Source organism: Protopterus annectens, chromosome 7.part0 (assembly GCF_019279795.1).
Source record: "Protopterus annectens isolate FY-2018-M chromosome 7.part0, PAN1.0, whole genome shotgun sequence".
NCBI lineage: Eukaryota > Metazoa > Chordata > Ceratodontiformes > Protopteridae > Protopterus > Protopterus annectens.
Genome location: NC_056739.1, coordinates 726856916 through 726875974, shown reverse-complemented (window position 1 = coordinate 726875974; position 19059 = coordinate 726856916). Strand labels below are relative to the sequence as shown.

General features: G+C 35.8%; 1 protein-coding gene across 2 annotated transcripts in view; it reads right to left on the bottom strand.

Moving 5' to 3' along the window:
- Positions 1-19059, bottom strand: part of LOC122806652 (immunoglobulin superfamily DCC subclass member 4-like) — a 2205210-nt gene that overhangs the window by 192223 nt on the left and 1993928 nt on the right. For both annotated transcript variants that reach the window (XM_044077249.1, XM_044077250.1), the window contains exons 13-14: positions 16476-16659; positions 14890-15008 (exon numbers count right to left, since the gene is read on the bottom strand). In XM_044077249.1, the coding sequence (XP_043933184.1) occupies positions 14890-15008; positions 16476-16659 (303 nt within the window). The remainder of the gene's footprint in view (positions 1-14889; positions 15009-16475; positions 16660-19059) is intronic.

The following is a 19059-nucleotide window of genomic DNA, read 5'->3' as shown; positions in this document are numbered from 1 at the left end:
CAGAAATCCAGTAAAAATCATGCAGTAAAACTTCCACAAAAAAAACAAAAAAAAAACAATTAGATTCTCCTAGTACCTCGGCCACTGAATAGCCTTTATAGAGTTTCTCAAATATAATGTTCATATTTGATAAACTAGAAAATGTCTTCTATTTATTTTCAATGGTGTTCATAACAAACACTGCCTCCCCATAATACGTAATAGTCAGAGGACTACTGTAAATATTATCATCACTCTTACATCTAGAACCTCCCAAAATATCTGAAAGAAAACTAATGGGATTGCCCCTGGCTTTAAAGAATTCTATTAAATACTCACTATCATGGAAAAAGCATCATCAGCAGTCATCCTGCTTAATCGTACAAACTGGCCCTTTACTATACTTTTTTTCTGATGAAATGGATGTGTGCTGGTACAGAATAAATATGAGTTAAGACAAAAATCTTTTTTTCTATAAATACCAGACTTACATTTATCATCAACTTTAATTATTTTAACATCCAAATATCCCACTTCATCATACCTTATTTCATATTTGTGAATCTTAAAAAGACAGTGGTATGAGATAAATAATTTAAAAATTCTAAAAATCTGTTTTCCGAATCCACCCAAAAAGAACAAATGTCCTCCAAAAACCATGTGTAGAGCTTTCAGGAATGTCTATATTCAGAGTTAAAACATATTTTTTCTCCAAATATGACAATATAATATTAGCATATGTTGGGACACAATGTGCCACCACTGATATCCCCTTACTTTGCCTGTAAAATTCACCTCAAAGAAGACAAAATAGTTTTTTAATACCAAGACCATTAACACTAAACATGTGCGAAAATCATTAAAGGTAATTTCGTCGCTGTCATTTAAGACCTCTTCAAACCACTCTAAACCAACTTCATGTGGTATCGAGGTAAACAAATCGATATCTACTGTAATGAATTTCAAACTCTCTGAGTATAAAGTATTATTGACCTTCATCAAAAAATCCCATGAATCTTTTAAAACATTTTCACCTTTCATGGATATATTCTTTAACTTATAGTCAACATATTTGGCTAATGGAGCTGTGACTGAGCCTTCTGCCAATACTACTGGTCTAAGAGGGGGGTTGTAAATATCCTTATGGACTTTTGGGATGGGTTTTTCCACATATAGAAAATTATAGGTTTCTCTGTCTATAAGGCCTTCCATAAGCAAATCATTATGGCAGACATATATTCTTTTGTACGCAATGTTTGCTTTGTTTATGGATATCCTAGTGTATTTATTCTTGTCCTCAAATATTTCCATCATTTTGCCATCATATATAATCCTGTCCATTAATACAACCCCCCCCTCACCCTTATTGGGTTTCAAAATTCTCAAATTTTTGTTCTGCTTACAATCATCCACAATACTTTTCTCCTCCTTGGTTAAATTTGATGCCACCCTGTTTCTATTTAAAACTTGCCTAAGTTCTTTCTCCACGATACTTTCAAAATTCTTCAATTGCGGATGTAAAGGTGGATTGAAAATACTTTTCTTACCAATGCATTGGGAATTTGTGGTCTTACTTGGCCATTAAAAAATAACTCAAAATTTTTCTTCCTGATAAAAAGTTTAAAATCTATTAACAACTTAAAAACATTTGCCTTAGCTCTAGGTATAAAAGAAAAACCTTTTGAAAATAAATTAAAATGACTCTTTAGAATATTAATTTTACTATAATTAAAATGTTAAAACCATTGTAGCTGTATTTTTGTCCAGTCATCCCAATCCCATCACTTTCTTCTACCTGTAATGTGTTCTGTAATCCCTCTTTCATGCATTGTGTCTGTAGTCTACAGGTCCCTTGTTTTTCAATCTTTCCTACCTCTGTAAGGTTGGAAAATCCAAATGCTCCCCCAAATTGAACAACATTATTTTCCCATGTTCATAAGTTACCCCCTCTTCCCTATCTTTATTATTAGTATCTTGACAATAATGTACAAATTGTTTAGGTTTTGGATAATGCACAATTTTCTTGATATTCCTTAACATCTCTATCAAATTTTCTTATTTTTCTGTTAAAAACCTCATTACATTTTAAATCAATATTATGTAACAATTTAACATACTTATCCTTCTCACATTCACTAGTATGCACCAAATCACTGACAATATTGTTGTTGTTACGCTCAATATCAACATTTTTTTCATTTCAAATTAATTTTTCCTTATAATCATTCTCACTATATCAAATCTACACCTATCAAAAGCTGCAACAAGTTCCTTATAAAAATCAGGCCCAGCATCCACATTATTAGGATATTTACATACTCTAAGGTTTTTGGTACTATATTTAAATGCAGGTATTGCTTTAAATAATCACTGTCCATTTCATACATCTTATATTTGAATAAAAAGTCCAATTTGTTTAAATTATTGGAATATGTATCACTATCGTTGTCCATATGAAGTTCAATCCCCCCATAAATATAATACATCATTAAACTGTCTCTTAGTACCTTGTCCTTGTCTCAGTATGTTCTACATGTCTGTTGTTGCTACTGCATGTAGCGTTGTGGATTCACTTCTCTCATGTTCCCCCTGTAGCATTCTGCAATCTAAAAACATTAGGTAGCTACTCAAAACTGTTGTCCATATTTTCATTAGCTTAATTCATCTCCAAAACACTGTTGGATGCCCCATGTAACTCCTCAAGGCCACCTCGTTTGTGGCATTGTTGCATGTTGCATGGTCACTGGGCACTTTCACCACATTTTCTGTTATGGTTTAATATCACTTTAACACTAGTATGTTCACAATATTACCATTATACAACTTATGCTAACACATATTAATCTATTTAAAACTACAGCCTATTGAACAAAACATTTTTCATATGATAGTATGGATGGTTAGTAGAAAATTTTAAATAGAAGAATAATCTTACTAACAGACATCATGAAAATTAGCACACTAATGTATTACAAAATCGGTTTATATTTCTGTTTAGAATCAAGGGAAGATTATGCCTTATTTTAAGAGCAGTTGCTACTGAAGCCTCTCTTAAAGAAATTAGAGGTAATGTTGAGAAGGTCTATAGCTCAGTGAATAAGAGAGATTTGGGTAAACTTTACTAATAGTATCATACAGATGATTGTCCTTTATTTCCAGCACAAAATGTATGTGCTTTTGACAAATGGCACATGTATCTCCTTCACTTATACTACTACGTAACTTGTATAGAAATGCTACCCTTAAGAGAAGGATTAACTAATGTAGTCAGACTAGATATGTCTAAAGTCTTTCAGGTAGTTATATCAATGCACCAAGAAGAGGGTCTTACTTTAGTGGCAATTCCTTCTCTTCCTTTTTTCCCCTCCCTCCTTTAAAAGTAATTTAGTGTCATTGCTATTAAAGAATAGTTGAAAAGAAGACATCTTAATGCACATGTGTTGAAGGTGAATTATTCTGAATAAATTGTCTATATACAGTATTATAATTAGAGCTAGCACTGTAATACATTTTCAAATGCTGTTGCCCACAATACAATTCACTTGACACTTCATAAATAAACATAAAAATTATGATAAATCATTTGAAAACTACATTTTGACAATTTGAAATAGATAAAAAGGAGAATTCTGTTCACCTCTTAATATCACTTTTCTCTGGGAATGTACCTGAATATATCTACAGTACATTATCACTAGCTTCAGTAGGTGTCACAGTTTCAAACTAACTACATAACATCAAATGCTGCTAGCACTAAAACCAGTATTAATTAAAATCCATTTATATGAAGACCATTGAGAAAAGACATACATTATATAAAATCTTTATCTTTCTAATGTAATAACTTTTGCTATTATTATACTTTACTTTTTGAATTCTATTAAACTTGCTGCTTGTGATCTACTTCAGCCATACAGTGTTATTAACAGCTTTAACAAATGTACACTATATAACATTTACGAGTAGATTTTACTCGGCTTTACTTTACCACAATCTTACGTCAATTAAAGAAAAAGCCTGTATGCCAAAAGAAGCACAAACACCATCTATAAAGCAAGTGTTTATTTTCCTCCATTGAAGAATTCCATAGAGATACTTCCTGTTAAGTTTAAATGTCATTTTAAAGCTGCTGTCTCTTCTGTCTTCACAAAATCACAGATCTTCTCTTCCAGATGCAATCAGCTTGCAGATCCATTCAACCTCTCCATCTGAGGTAAAATTTAAATTTACAAGGTGGGAAATTGTTTAAGTTACTGAAAGGAATCTGTACATGCTTGTGGTCACTGAAACATGAGTTAAACAGTTGAGGATGTTAAAAAATGTTTGTATAACAAAAAATGACAAACTGCAATGTCACTGGTAATACTAGATCAGCTATTAAGCTGGTACATATGAAATAAAAAAAAAAAACAGACATATTATTTTTTGGAACATTTCTCTAAAATAAAAGCTTTCTAGAAGAAAACAAAAGTCTTACTTTTACATCAAAAACACTCTCCTCCTTCTCCCCCGAATAAAACAACAAACATTACTATATTTGAATGCAAATACAAAGTAAAACTTACACAACAGACGTTTGTATCAGTGAATAACTCATTTAATTATAATAAATATTAATGACAGGTAATAACTTGTACAATATTTTGGTTCTATATTGTTATTCTATATACATGTACTATTATGTTATTTATAAATGCTACTGTATGAAATATTTTTATATTTAAATATAAGAAGAAAAAAGATTGCCTAAATTGCTTTGTATCCTTTTTACTAATGAGGACATCTACATGTACTGTAAAAGAAACTTTACCAACATTTTAATAAATCCCAAAAGAGTAAATACACAGTCAAATCTTTCTTTTATTTTCCTTTTAACTTGTTGTTATGGTTTTGTTCACCATCCATTTCTGGTTGCACATCTGTCTAAACTTGATGCAGACCAGTCCATTTCTTCTTGTTTATCTAAGTGTTTGTTTTTCTGTACAAAGTCAAGAGCTTCATCTAAAGAGCTGAAAGTCTTCTGACCTTCCAAGAGGGAAAACTGTAATTTTAGCAGGGAATAAAATGTGTGCCTTAATATTGGATTTCCTATCAGTAGGACACAAGCTTTTCTTCTGGAAATTACAGAGGAAGTATAGTGATTGTCAAATCTTATAGTTTTACCATTAAATGTAACTGGCGAATTGGACCATGCTGTTCTAAGGACTATATCTTTGTCTTGTGTTGAAATGAACTTGGCAATTATAGGTTATGGCACCATTAGGGTTTTTATTGAAGAGTTATTTGAAAGGGACCGATGTGCCCTTTTTATACCAAAAGAAAGCGAGTCTTCAAGTCTTTTGAAAGCCATGCGTTTAAGAAGTGTAACATTATTTCCTTCTATTCCTTCTGGAACACCATACATTCTTAAACGGTTCCTTCGGGATCTGCTTTCAAGGTCCTAACCTTTTTCTAGAAGTATTTTGCTTCAGTCGGAATTCAGCTTGGCTTTCACTTTCATTGAGTCTGCCATCTACATCACTCGGTGATTCCTCCATGGAAGTGGTCAGGTTAGAATATGTCTTTATTATTTCATTTAGTAAATCACTTTCTTTCTTTTCTTGTTTTGCAGTACCGATTTTATTTTCCGGTTTATCTATCTTCACTAAATTCTTACATACTGGATACCAGAGCTTGAACTCTTTTTTCATCCCATTTTTCTGTCAGGAAGCTTTAAGGTAACTCATGACTGCATGTGACTGAAACTGCAACAATATTTCTGACAAGACAATACAAATAAAAGTCTTCAAATTTTTTTTTTCTTGTTTTTTTTTTTTGTTCTTCTCTTCTTGTTTATTGTCCTATTAATAATGTTTTAAAGACAAATTATTTTGTTTTTATATATGAAATCCTATCAAAATAACTGTATTGAGGCAGAGCAGAATTATTAAACTGTCAACTGCTTGGCATCTTAGCCATACCCCGGCATTTCAACAATCTTGAAGATCCACTGATTTTATTTGGTAGTCACAATTCTTTGTATTTGCATAACTCACAGCAATGCATCTCACATTTCTGACAGTCAGCCATCTTAGCTTAACCTCTAACAGGCTGAATGACTTAGTACTGGTTTACTAGAAAATTAATCTCTTCAGAAGAGTTGGTGAAGACAAGGCAGACTAACATATAATCTAGAAATGGAAGCAACTTTGTGCTCTGGCCTCTTGATATCTTATTGCCATTCTATCTATAATCATCTAGTCTTTGTCTGCTGACAATATGGTACTTTGAATGAATTAGATTTCTTAAACTGGCTGCGGACCATATAGAGGACATTCTTTTGTGGATGGTATCTTATAGTTTCAATCTCAACCCATAAAGACTGTTGCCACGAACTTTCCTCGTACTTTCAGATCCTCAGTATTTCCTAACTTTGACTTATGTCTTGCATTCAGAGCTATGAGCACTGAAGTCCACACAGATGCCAATATTATGCCAGGGAAAGAGGTTACAGCATTTGAATCATTCACTGCTAGCACCAATTTTTGTGTGATGCTGTGGTCTAACCATCCACATCACTGACCATGAAATAAATATATCAGGGAGGACTGTCCATAGCCGCATACAGCAAATGCACACAACTTTCTCAAGGTTATGACCATCAACTGTCGTATCCAAATAAGCATTACACATTACAGCTACAAAACAGAGTTTAATCATTGGTTGACTGGTATTTCAAATCAACCTGAGCCAAGCACCTTCCACTACAATAACCAAGACTTCATCCACACATTTTGCCCCCCCCCCCCCACACACACACACACACACATACAAAGAATGCATTATGTTTCAAGTATGGATCCATAATACCTCTCCAGTGTCAGCAAACATCTTCCTGCATTCATAACACATGCTGCAACTAGTCACACCTGTTCTGGCACCAAGGTCTTAACTACTGTACACTCTTTCAAGATGCAGCCAATATAGTATATTGGTTGCATCTTGAAAGAGTGTACAGTAGTTAAGATGCAGCCAATATACTATATTATAGCATCATATAGCATGTTTCTCTTCACAAAAGACCAGATGCCCACAGTCATACCAACACTGTGAAGTTACCCTTATCAACTAATAAATAAGGCATCAGCTACAAGCTTTTATGACTGAATGAATGAAACACATTACTTAATATAAATCAGAAAAAGCACAGAAAAAATTTAAATCCAAACAAATTATCACATTCAGAGATTATTGCATCTGGAGAAAAAGGTTGTATTTTTTCATTTTTACTGTCCCTGAGAAAATTACTTGTTTCCAAGATTAATTAAAGTTCTCAATATCTATAATTCAAGCTAAAGATAAAAATGTAGCCTATCTGATTCACCTTTCTCTGGAGTTAGAGGTTTTCATATCCAAAATCAGTCCATTCAGAAATGAAATAACATAATTCCTGGTTTCGCACTCCCAAAAGATTTGTGCTTTCAATTCAAAACAGAATTACTCTCACTTGCTAAACCAAACTGCTTAAAGCATACAGAGGATTCCATTCCAACACGAAGTAATGCAGTTTTCAATAAGAAGCAAAGCGTAGCACACTACACTACACTCAGCTACACCATTACAAAATACAACAAATATGAATTTCACACAACTGATAAAAAATATAATTCATAACATTTCTACACATAGTAAATTCTACTGAAGATATTTATTCTCCTTTCTTGATCATTAATGAAGTTTCTTGACTTCCAAGGAATACAGCTTGGATTGTAAGTATATTTCAAGTTATGATATCCATTTCCCTGTCTTGACAGTCAATTTGCATGTACATTACTGAGACTACTCTATGGTCTCATACTGAAAAATTTTAGGACTGTACTCCCAAACTCTAAGCAGCTTACTATTTTGCTCCCTAACTCAGTGTAACAACTTCAAGGGTTTGTGAAGTTTCTGCCATCCAAACAGGGTTGGCAGCTTTGGAGAGCCCCTACCATCATTGAACATTCCTACTACACACTGCCATAGTATCCTACCCTTTGCTAGCAGCTATGACTAAGTTGTACTGCTGGATGCTATTCTTCCTTTGAGAAGACTTGAACAGGTACAGCATCTATCCACAACTTGATAACATGCACAATGTATTTTGGCTATAATCAGCAGTGCAAAATACTGGTGGTCCAGTCATGGTGTCCTTGAGCTTCTGATATGTTTTTCCTCGAACCAGTACCCAAGTAACTTCACCTGGTCTATCCTTTTGAATGAGGTCTATAAGAGAAGTATTACTGTAGTACAGGTTTGGACAAATGTTTTATGGAATATTTTTTTCTTCCCAGCAATACCTTTACCTCCATTTTGGTAACAAGAATGGGCCATGCCCATAATGCTTCTACCTTGGCAGCCACCCTTCACCCACAGACCTGATAACCAAGATAAGATACATCTGCCTTTACCAGCAGAGACTTATTTGCATTAATGGTTAATTCTGGCTGCAGGGTCTTTGTGTCTACATGGTTATGGTTCTCTACCAGTCAGGCACACACTGGCTTTGCACTTGACTACATTGCCTTCACACTCTTTTAATATCGCTTTAGCTTCCTGATCCCGGACATAAAACAACCCCAGTCACTGAAATATTACACTGAGCATCAGTGTGAAGCTTTGTCAATGATACCCTCCCACCTACTACTGTAACCCATAGCAAATGCTGTGCACCAGCTACTATTTATCATGATAGGGCTTCTCATGTTAACATTATGTTTGTTTTGACCTATTGCCTGACAACACTACCGCATAATAAAAGCTGCTTATTTTTCTTATGAGAGTAAAAGTCCCTCCCATGTCGCTTGAAGCTTAGTTTACCCTAGAGTATTTTCTTGAGCTTTCACTGTCTGGTCACACCAAACCTTGTTTTGCTGTTGAGCTTGTGTTAGGTGGTCTTGTACTAGTATTGAGAATTCACTTGCCCACACATCATGCATTAAATCTAGAGTCCATCCACCCCATGACTACATACTCAAATACTGAAAATCCTGTGGAATCTTCAGTAACCTCACTATATTTTAAAAGGAAATGGGCAGGTAATTGTCCCATTCCTGCTTAATCTGGTCTGTAAATTTTCTCAGTAAGCGCTTAAAAGTAGAGTTAAAACTTTACATCAAATTATTTATTGGTGGATGGTGAGGGAAGTTTTTAATTGCTTTGCCATACAGTTATTCCTCAAACAGATCACCAAATGGTACACCCTCTGTACATCATTATTTATTCCAGGTAAGTCTACCCTGTTGAAAATTTCTAACACAGCAATTCCCACTTTTTCTTCCTCAGTGGTGAACATACTGCCTCAGGGTACCTAGCAGCATAATCCATCACAAGCAAGATATTTACTTACCTGTGATGCTTGGGGTATTAAGAAACCCCTTAATATCAATGACTACTCATTATATTTTTAATAACAGATGAAGACATCAAAGCAACCTTAGCTTTGTCTCCAACACTGACAATCTTTGGCACTACTCACCTGACATACAGTACCCTGCAACATCTTTTGAAACAAATGGCCAATAAAAACTTTGCATAAGCTTTCGTAAACTCTCTGTCTAGACAGGCTGAAAAAGACAAGATCGTGGGTTTTGGCCAGAAGGTACAATCAATAGCTGTATCACTTCAACCTATACCCCCCATTCATGGATCCATTGTCTTAAAATAAAAGAACTCATCACAGTATACAGGCTCCTCCTGCCCTTTAGAGTCAGAAGCCTCTTTTGCTACCTCCATCAGATTCTGCAAAGTGACATAAATTCACAAAAAGGGTGCACCTGTCAAAATACCCTTTGAGATCCCGGTAGATCACCCTCCCATAACATGTTCTGCACTATTTGACAACTGTGGTTCAAACTTAGGCTCAATGTTATGAGTTACCTCTACCTTTTTAGACCTGTGGCTCTAGTTCAGGCTTGCTGTCACAATCCAGTATTTTCTGAAAAAAGCAAAATCACCAGCCTCTTCTGGAGGTAAGGGTGGTGGCTGGTCTCCCTTAATAGCTCTCCCACTTATGTTTGTCTCCATGTCTGACTGCAGGTTACTGCATGTACATAAAGTGCTACACCACCACCACAGTCATAGTCTACCAGGGCATCTGCTGGAATATCACCAAAAACTGCCATCTGCTTGTCTACTTGTTTCCACCTCCCAATGCAAATAAATTCAGGCCAAATGCACCTGGAAATGTACCTTCCCATGGCTGTCATGGCGTGGACTGTTAAGAAATGTAATGTTCTGTTCTAATAATTACAGGCTTAACAGTGTTTATTTATTTACTTATTTGCTTTTGTTTACAAGGAAAGTCCATACAGGAACTGAAATGCCCATTTTCAGTGCAGGCCCAGGGGAAAAAGTTTCAAAACAAGGATAGAAATACATTTTTGACATTTCAAAATAAAAACAGTAGTTATATCCGATGCAGGATCCATTTTAGTAATAGCTACTTTTTGATCAACCAGAATATGATAAAGGCCTTTTTCATAATCTGGAGTAACTACAGCTTAAAGAAAAGTCCACTGCTGTTGTAGCACCACTGCAGTTAGCACCCTAATATTGCTTACTTGCCCCACACCATCTCTGTAGATATTTGAACTATACCTATTTCACTTGAACAGATTGGAAACATCTCATTCCAGAACCTTGGTGTGTGTACTGGAACCAGTGGAGTTCCTTTTTCTTGTGGGACCTGCTGTTACAGTTTATACTGTCCCTTTGATTCCTTTATACACATGTGTATTGCTAGGTAAATCCTTTTTGTACATTTATGTCCTGTTCACTAGAGGTCAGTTTTTCCCACATTTCTTCAGCTGGGGTACATTCCTGATCCATCAAACATATTCTAACTCCTGATGTTAAAGTACTGAATGTTTAGCCCTTAACACTAAACTCTCTCAACATTTCCAACATAACTTAAGATCAGCTCATCCATCTATAAAAATGCTGCCCTGAAATCATGTTCTTTATACATTGCATTAAGCTTAAAGCATGCAAAACAGCAACCTTTAATTTTAATGTAGTCAACACAGTCTGATTCAGACATACTAAAGTATGAGAAGATGAGTTACAAACCACTCACTCTGCCCTAGGTCAGTGACTTAGTTTTGATCTAGGTTTTTTAGGGTTGAATTATTACCTCTGCTATTCATGAGCACTTGGAGAAAGGTCACAAATTCCCTGTCACATACTTACTCTTTTTCCATCTGCTGCCCCATAGCATGAAACAAAGAGTAGGAAAGGAAGTGTGAGCATAAACTGACTATCACTTCCCTTCCTCATTTGTGTCTTCAATCTGTTAGGCTATACAAAGTCCAGCTTGCAATATATCCACACTCCTATAAATAAATTATGTGATGCACAGGGCTACAATTTTTGAGTCCTACATTGATGCGTCTAATAATATCAGGGACAGGGGTTACAGGATTTGAATCTGACAACTCTGGCACCAATTTATATATGGTGGTCAGAGACTATAACCTCATGATCTTCCCTTCTGACCACCAAATAAAAATTAGATGGTTGTTTGGCCTTAACTGCTTATGGCAAATACATATTACAGTCTTGAATACTAACACCTGCCAGACTCAAATAAGCTTTACTCTGTACAGCTATACAATAGAGTATTAATCGCTTGCTTTTGGGATTCTGCCCACCTCATGGTGTGTTCAGTGCCTTTCAGAGGAATATTACCAAAAGTAGCTAAGACTTAATCAAAACACTTTTACATACAAACCCACACATACGTATATTCACAATGTTGACCAGGAGGGCCAGTGATATGTTTACAGTTCCAGTACACCTTTCCTATGTTCCCACGATATATCTACTGACCAGCCCAATTCTGGCACTAAAGATCTCAAGCACTGTACATTCTTCACTGAGTCAACCAAATGAATTACAGTAGCTTATAGACAGTTTATCTTCACAAAGGACAGATACCAACACTCACACCAATGCTGTGAGGTTACACTTGTAAAATAATAAATAAGACACCAAACATTGTATAATTGAATATATTACTTAGCTGAAATTCAGAAAAATACATTGAAAAGTCTATTTAAATATACACATGAGTTTCTGACTGCACAGATAAGAATTAAAGAACTTTTGACAGTGTATATTGTCTATGGGTGTCACAAACAGGAGTGTGTTTCCAGGATGACTAATCTAGGGGTGATCCTCAATAAATGGTCATCATTTCATTGCCAAATACTTACCATTGTTTGTTCTTGTTAATACCACTGAAGGAACATCACCTGCATTAGACATCTATTTTCATGTGCAAACTTACCAATGGTTGTTCAGGTTTTATGTTTGTCTTGACTTCTGTACACCCCTCTGTATAAGTGTTTGTAGCTCTAAGTTTGAGAGGATGTGGCAACCACCTACTTCATCTGCTAGACTGTTTACAGGGCATCCCAAGTTCTTCATTCGTTATGTTGGCTCTGCATCAAGCACTGGATTACAGTCACAGTTCTTCTCATGGTGTTATGAACACTCCATTACCTGGAATTTGCCTAAACTAAACCAAAGAAATTCTTTGGCTATACCTACCCTCTTAGGAGCTAAAATAATTTGCATTTGTGTTGTTGCTGAGTATCAATTTTAAACATAAACCATGTGGACTCTGTCCATTTGTCTTCTGAGCTCCAGATATTTGGGATTTGCTATGATGGCAGCTTTGTGAGTATAACTCTCTGGTTTTGGAAGATTCTTCAGACATACATGTCTTTAAACCTGTCTTTATGGGAAAGGGGAGTAGGACAAAACCAGAATCATATAGACCCTTAAGTCTATATTCATGTTGTGGAAAAATAATGGAGAAGGTAATACTGGATAAGTTATTGTCAGAACTGGATAGGCTGGGACTTGAAACCATATATCAGCATGCATATGTTGAAAATATATCTATTACCACCTATAACATGATGTTCTACAATAATATAATAACAGATATGAATGACAAATTGTGCTGTGATGTGATTTATATGGATTTAACTTCAGCATTTGACAGGGTCATGCACAAAACACTGATCAATAAATTAGTACAACTAGGTATTGATGTACTGTTGATAAGATGGATAGCTGCATGGCTTACAAATAGGACATGGTAAGTATCACACACCAACTGGACATGTGAAATCCTTGGTTACAGTCAAGGTGTCCCACAGGGCTCTGTACTACACCCTTACTTGTTTAGATTGTATCTTTCAGACCTTACTTTTTCATCTGAGGTGTTCTACAGTCTATATGCTGACGACCTGAAAATGGGTAAACTGATTACAAGTGTTACAAATAAAGCATGTCTGCAAAATAATTTGACTAAATTGACCATTTGGGCACAGGAGAATAATATGTTGATAAATACATCAAAAACTAAGCATATGAGATTTGGGAGACATAAACTGAAATATTTAATACAGCGCACAGTGATTGAAACTGTAGACTCATTTAAGGACCTGAGTATATGGGTAGATTCAGCTATGAGTTTTTCTAATCATATCAACCAATTGGCTAATGATAGTTATAGAACTACAGGTTGTATAAAAAGATTTATAAAGTCTAGGAAATCAAACATAATGAAATCATTGTTTGTTAGTTACATTAGACCCAAACTTGAGGATGGAATAACAATATGGAAACCCTATAGGAAAACAAGCATGAATAAACTGGAAAGACTACAGTGGAAATATATTAAGGGCATCCATGGATGTGAAAATCTAAGTTATTATGAAAGACTAAAATATCTGAACTTGCACAGTGTCTCTTACAGATATTTAAGAGGAGATCTTATTCGGGTATATAGGGCATTTAGTGACAACTACCTCTGGGAATGTTTGGGGTTATCAAAAAGTACTAGAGAATCATCAGATAACCGATGTAGAAGATTCTATAGGAATGAGAAGTGTACTAATTGGTTCTCTGACAGAGTAGCTGATGCATGGAACAGACTACCAAATTACATTAAAGCAAGTACTAGTATAGATATTTTAAGAACAGCCTGGACATTTATTATGGGAACAAGTGTTTTGGCATATTGGCAAGCTAAAAAGGCTTTAATGCCTGTGCTTGAAACATTTGTATGTATGTATGTATGTATGTATGTATTTAAGAGGAGATTTTATTCAGGTAACATTTTGGGAAATGTCCAAATTTTTAACTTTGTATTTCACATTCACAGCTCTAATCATAATTCTTTTAATTGCATAATTTATTTTTCTTTGGACTTCATAAATAATCCTTATTTTCAAGTATATATGTTTTGATACTAATGGGTTGTACCTTTTTAGAATTTACTTATATCATTTAAATTTGGTTTTATTACTTTTGTTTCTGACTTATGCTATAAGGTCAATTGACACATCTACTATTCTGGAAGTTCCCACTGGTATCTATGGAGTTGCCAAATAAAAAAAAATAATAATGATTAAAAATTAAACGAAAAAAACTTGCAAAGATAAAGAAATTAAATCTATTAAAGGAATCATTGTGGAGACACTATATAAATTCCAACCAGCTGAGAATTTAAATCCAAAACATAGTATAATGAACAATTTCATCTTTAATTATTAAGATTTCATCAGATCTACTAAAGCATGTAAACACATGCTTTTTCTCTTGAAACAATCAACATTTGTGCGTGCATATTCAACAAGTAAATGTTTCATGTGGACTGGAGGATGGTAATGACAATATTCTCACATATGCTGGTGCAAGGGATGCCTGAGTGACCCATTTCAGAAACTTAATCCTGAAAGGTTCTGTGTGAAGATTTCATTCAGCTGGCTGGGGTGACATAAACATGAAAATGAAATTTTAAATAAATCTAACTACATCACAGTATTGTTATTCCAAAGTATTTGATATTGCTAGTTTAAAATAGCATAAACTTACTGTCTTGAAGTGTCATCTCTTCCACTGTTTTGCTAAAGGGACCTACACCATTTGACTGAACTGCAAATTCATACTTGGTATAAGGTTTCAGTCCGCTGATCAGAACCTCTTCTTCTAAACTACAAAGAAATTAAGAAATGCTGAGTAATGCACACACAACACACGCTAAACAGGATTAGGAAAGTACTAATGTTTTTTGCATATGAAAAGCAGCAATGTATTTTGAGTCACAGAAACAGAGCAATTTCAATATGAACTCGAAAAGCCACCTGAGACCTACCTTCCATCAGTGTCAGAGTGCCAAAAAGAGACATTCATTATACCCAAGACATTCTCATCATAAGACAAGAGAAACTCATTGCTGTGACAATGGTCAGCTTTTTAAACATCATATTCAGTGCTCCAGACAGAAAAGATGTGTAACATGTGAAACCTTTCAAGGTGAATTCTGTCACTTTATTCTTTAAGGCTTCCATCACAAGTATTCAAGTGACAACTCCAAAGGCATGCAAATCCCCAGAAACAACTCATTAAAAATCACCCAGACAAAATGTATATTTATTTTGCAAGGAGAAATGCCCCCCCCCAGTGTACCCCAATGTTAGGGGCAAGCCACCCTGAGCCCATGAGCAAAAATGGGGAAAATGGGTTGTGGAGATATATATATATATATATATATATGTGTGTGTGTGTGTGTGTGTGTGTGTGTGTATGTGTGTGTGTATGTATGTGTGTGTGTGTGTGTGTGTGTGTGTGTGTGTGTGTGTGTGCGTGTGTACTCCTCATTTGCATAAGTTCAAAGAAATGACAGAATCACTGCTCTCTTAGAAAGCACAGCATCAGTGCTTTTTGACTAAAACCAATGCCCAGTGAGTACACCTTAGAAACCCCAGCATCAGTGCTTTTTGACTAAAACCAGTGCCCAGGGGGTACACCTTAGAAACCCCAGCATCAGTGCTTTTTGACTAAAACCAGTGCCCAGGGGGTACATCTTAGAAACCCCAGCATCAGAGCTTTTTGACTAAAACCAGAGCCCAGGGAGTACAGTAGCAGTGCATTTTGACTAAAACCAGTGCCCAGGGAGTACAGTATCAGTACTTTTTGACTAAAACCAGTGCCCAGGGAGTACTGTATCAGTGCTTTTTGACTAAAACCAGTGCCCAGGGAGTACGGTATCAGTTCTTTTTGACTAAAACCAGTGCCCAGTGAGTACTGTATCAGTGCTTTTTGACTAAAACCAGTGCCCAGGGAGTACTGTATCAGTGCTTTTTGACTAAAACCAGTGCCCAGGGAGTACGGTATCAGTGCTTTTTGACTAAAACCAGTGCCCAGGGAGTACGGTATCAGTGCTTTTTGACTAAAACCAGTGTCCAGGGAGTACATCTTTGATGAGTTGCTCCAGATGAGCTGATTCCCAAGGGAGTTTGCTCTTGAGGAGTAGTAGAACAGCCCATATTAAATATATGCACTACATGTAAACATACACACACACTCATGTTGTCACAGTTTCACATTTACTAGAGAGTGAACAAAAGCATTCTAAAAAAAAAAAAAAAAAAAAATACAGCAGATAAGGAAAACAATACCTTGTGTAATATGTTGCAAGAGATGCATTTTTTTGCCCCCAGGGACTGCATCTCACTGTATAATTGAGAATCTTTACAGTTGTAAAGGCTGGCTTTTTCCAATGTACCCACACAGAAGTTGAACTATTTGGTTTCACGTGTACATGACTAGGAGGAAGTGCTGGTCCTCGCTGTACTGGCGTCTCTGTAACCGATTAAACAAAAATGACAGGGTCTAAAGTATAATTCATGTGAAACATTTATGAAGCAAGACTAGCCATTTGACTGAAGAATGACATAATACTATAACATATCACATCTAACACCTCTTACTTAAATTGGCATTGTTTTGTTTCTGTGATTTTCCCCCCATTTCCATTCCTTATTAGACTTGCTGTAGTGTACCTCCCCCACCCACACACATGCACGTTAGAATGAGGCCTGGATAAATATACGAGACCTAGCATTCCTAGCCTGAATGTACAACATGCTCTACTCCAGTAAAGAAAGACTTATCATTTTCTCTCATGCACTTGAATTGATCACAAGTGCAGGTTTCCATAGACAGCAAGCTTTGTCTGGAAGGAATGTGAATGGGAAGGAATAGGGAAGGTAAATAATTTGTCTACCCACAAATAAAAATACTCCTTAGCTCGCTCTCCATATGATTTGTTCTTTATTTAAGGCATTGTGTTCACTTTTTGTTTTTATAAATGAATATGTTGGAGGATTATTTAAGTTAAAATTCTGTTAGACTGAAAGATAAAATAGTCTCAGTCATCATAAATCAGAAATGTAGGAAACCCATATAATTTGAAACTATAAATCAAGGAAATCAGTACATTTCATTTACACAGATCTGATTAACTGAATGTCTTCTGACAACCAAATGCTACCACTATACCCTGGTATCAGGCATGGATTCAGATTCAGTTTGTGGGCACCAAACAGCCTGATGACAAGACAATGACGCCCAGTAGCTGGAAGGCAACAGCCATTCAATTTACTGATAGGGTAGCCACTGCCTAAGCAAGGCATGTTCACATGGTATTCTGCATGCACTACGATTTATGGGATTCTTAATGATACATGCAGTTATGCATTACACTTACAATCCAGAGTACAAATCAGCAAATTTGCTGTCTCTTTCTAAAAAATCAAATGATTATTCTGAGATAGGAGACGATGTATGTATTCTCTCCCTGCTTATCTCACTTATTAAAGTTGGCCCTTTACTCTACATCCCCTCAGACATTTTTTTTTGCTTGTGAGTGAAGGACAGAATGCCACCAGTAAAGCTTTTAAGATTTTTAAAGAAAAAAAACTACTAGCCAATACTGGGAGTATGTCTGTCGGGATCTAAATTAAAGATTAACAATGTAGAAATACATGGGTAGATTAATAAACCCAAAATGTTTATGCTGCATCAAACCAAATATGGCTTACTGGTATGTCTTTCCAGACATAGCTCGACACACTTGCTATTCTCATCTGTACTTCTGAAGTGATTTACTCTCATCCAGTGTCATCAAGGCAAAGTTAAGTAATTATCATTCAAAAACTGTACTTCTTTAATTTATGTAAGCCAATTACTGCTGTTTTCTTGAATTATTTGTGCACTGAGCTGTTATTTCACTTGAAGTTGTGCATTTTCACACACTGTTGTTGCTATTGTAGCTGTTGGAATGTTTGTATGAAATCGTCGTCTAAAAGGGCTATCTAGCTAGCTGCTCAAGTTTATCGGTGGCAGAATTACTCTTGTGGCAATCTTTTAGTGTGCTTTTACAATAGGAGGATGGGATTATTCATCTAGTGGCAGTAGACGATTGTCAGGTCTATCTGAGTGGGAAAACCATAGAAAGACTCAAGTGTAGTTAGCGAGAGGGCTCAGTAATCACTTTATTGTATTTTCAGTGCCTGTATAAATCAGGTGTGTTTGTGAGAAGCCGCTCACCATGCAGTGGAGGTTAACGGTGTCCTGTATAGACATAAACACCCCAAAAACAAATTTTGTATAAAACCTCCCCATAAAACTGTATCCAGTAACCCAGACAGTGTACAGCAAGTACCTTGCACCTTTATAAGTTTAGAGTGGCTAGTTTGCATGTTGAGTAGCACTGACATTAAAATTTAGTATTATACAGCCTAGTCTAGTATCCAACCCCAAAAGCACCCCTTGTTGCCTCCTGTCAACCCCTCATTCATCACATCCTTGTAGCTCACAAATTAAAGGAGCTGCCAACATGGAGACACAGTATCCCAATTTCTCTGCAGCCAGGTTAGTGGATATGGGTGTCTTGAGACAATAGCAATTATCTCACATTTACTGACAACCACTTAATCCTTAAAGTAACAGATACAGTATGCGAGAGGTGTACATTAACAATGTGACTGGAGACTAAACATTCCCATACAAGCACGCACAATATAAATCAGGTTGTGAAAATCATACGCACACTACACCCACCAGTGTGCACCACACATGTACAACAACTTAAGCTGAGGCACTTAAATGCAATCTTCCTAAACCCCAAAGACCTCCCAAACCTTTCAAATGCAAATATTATTCTCAGCAAACCCAAAAGCCCTCAACAAAAGTAATACC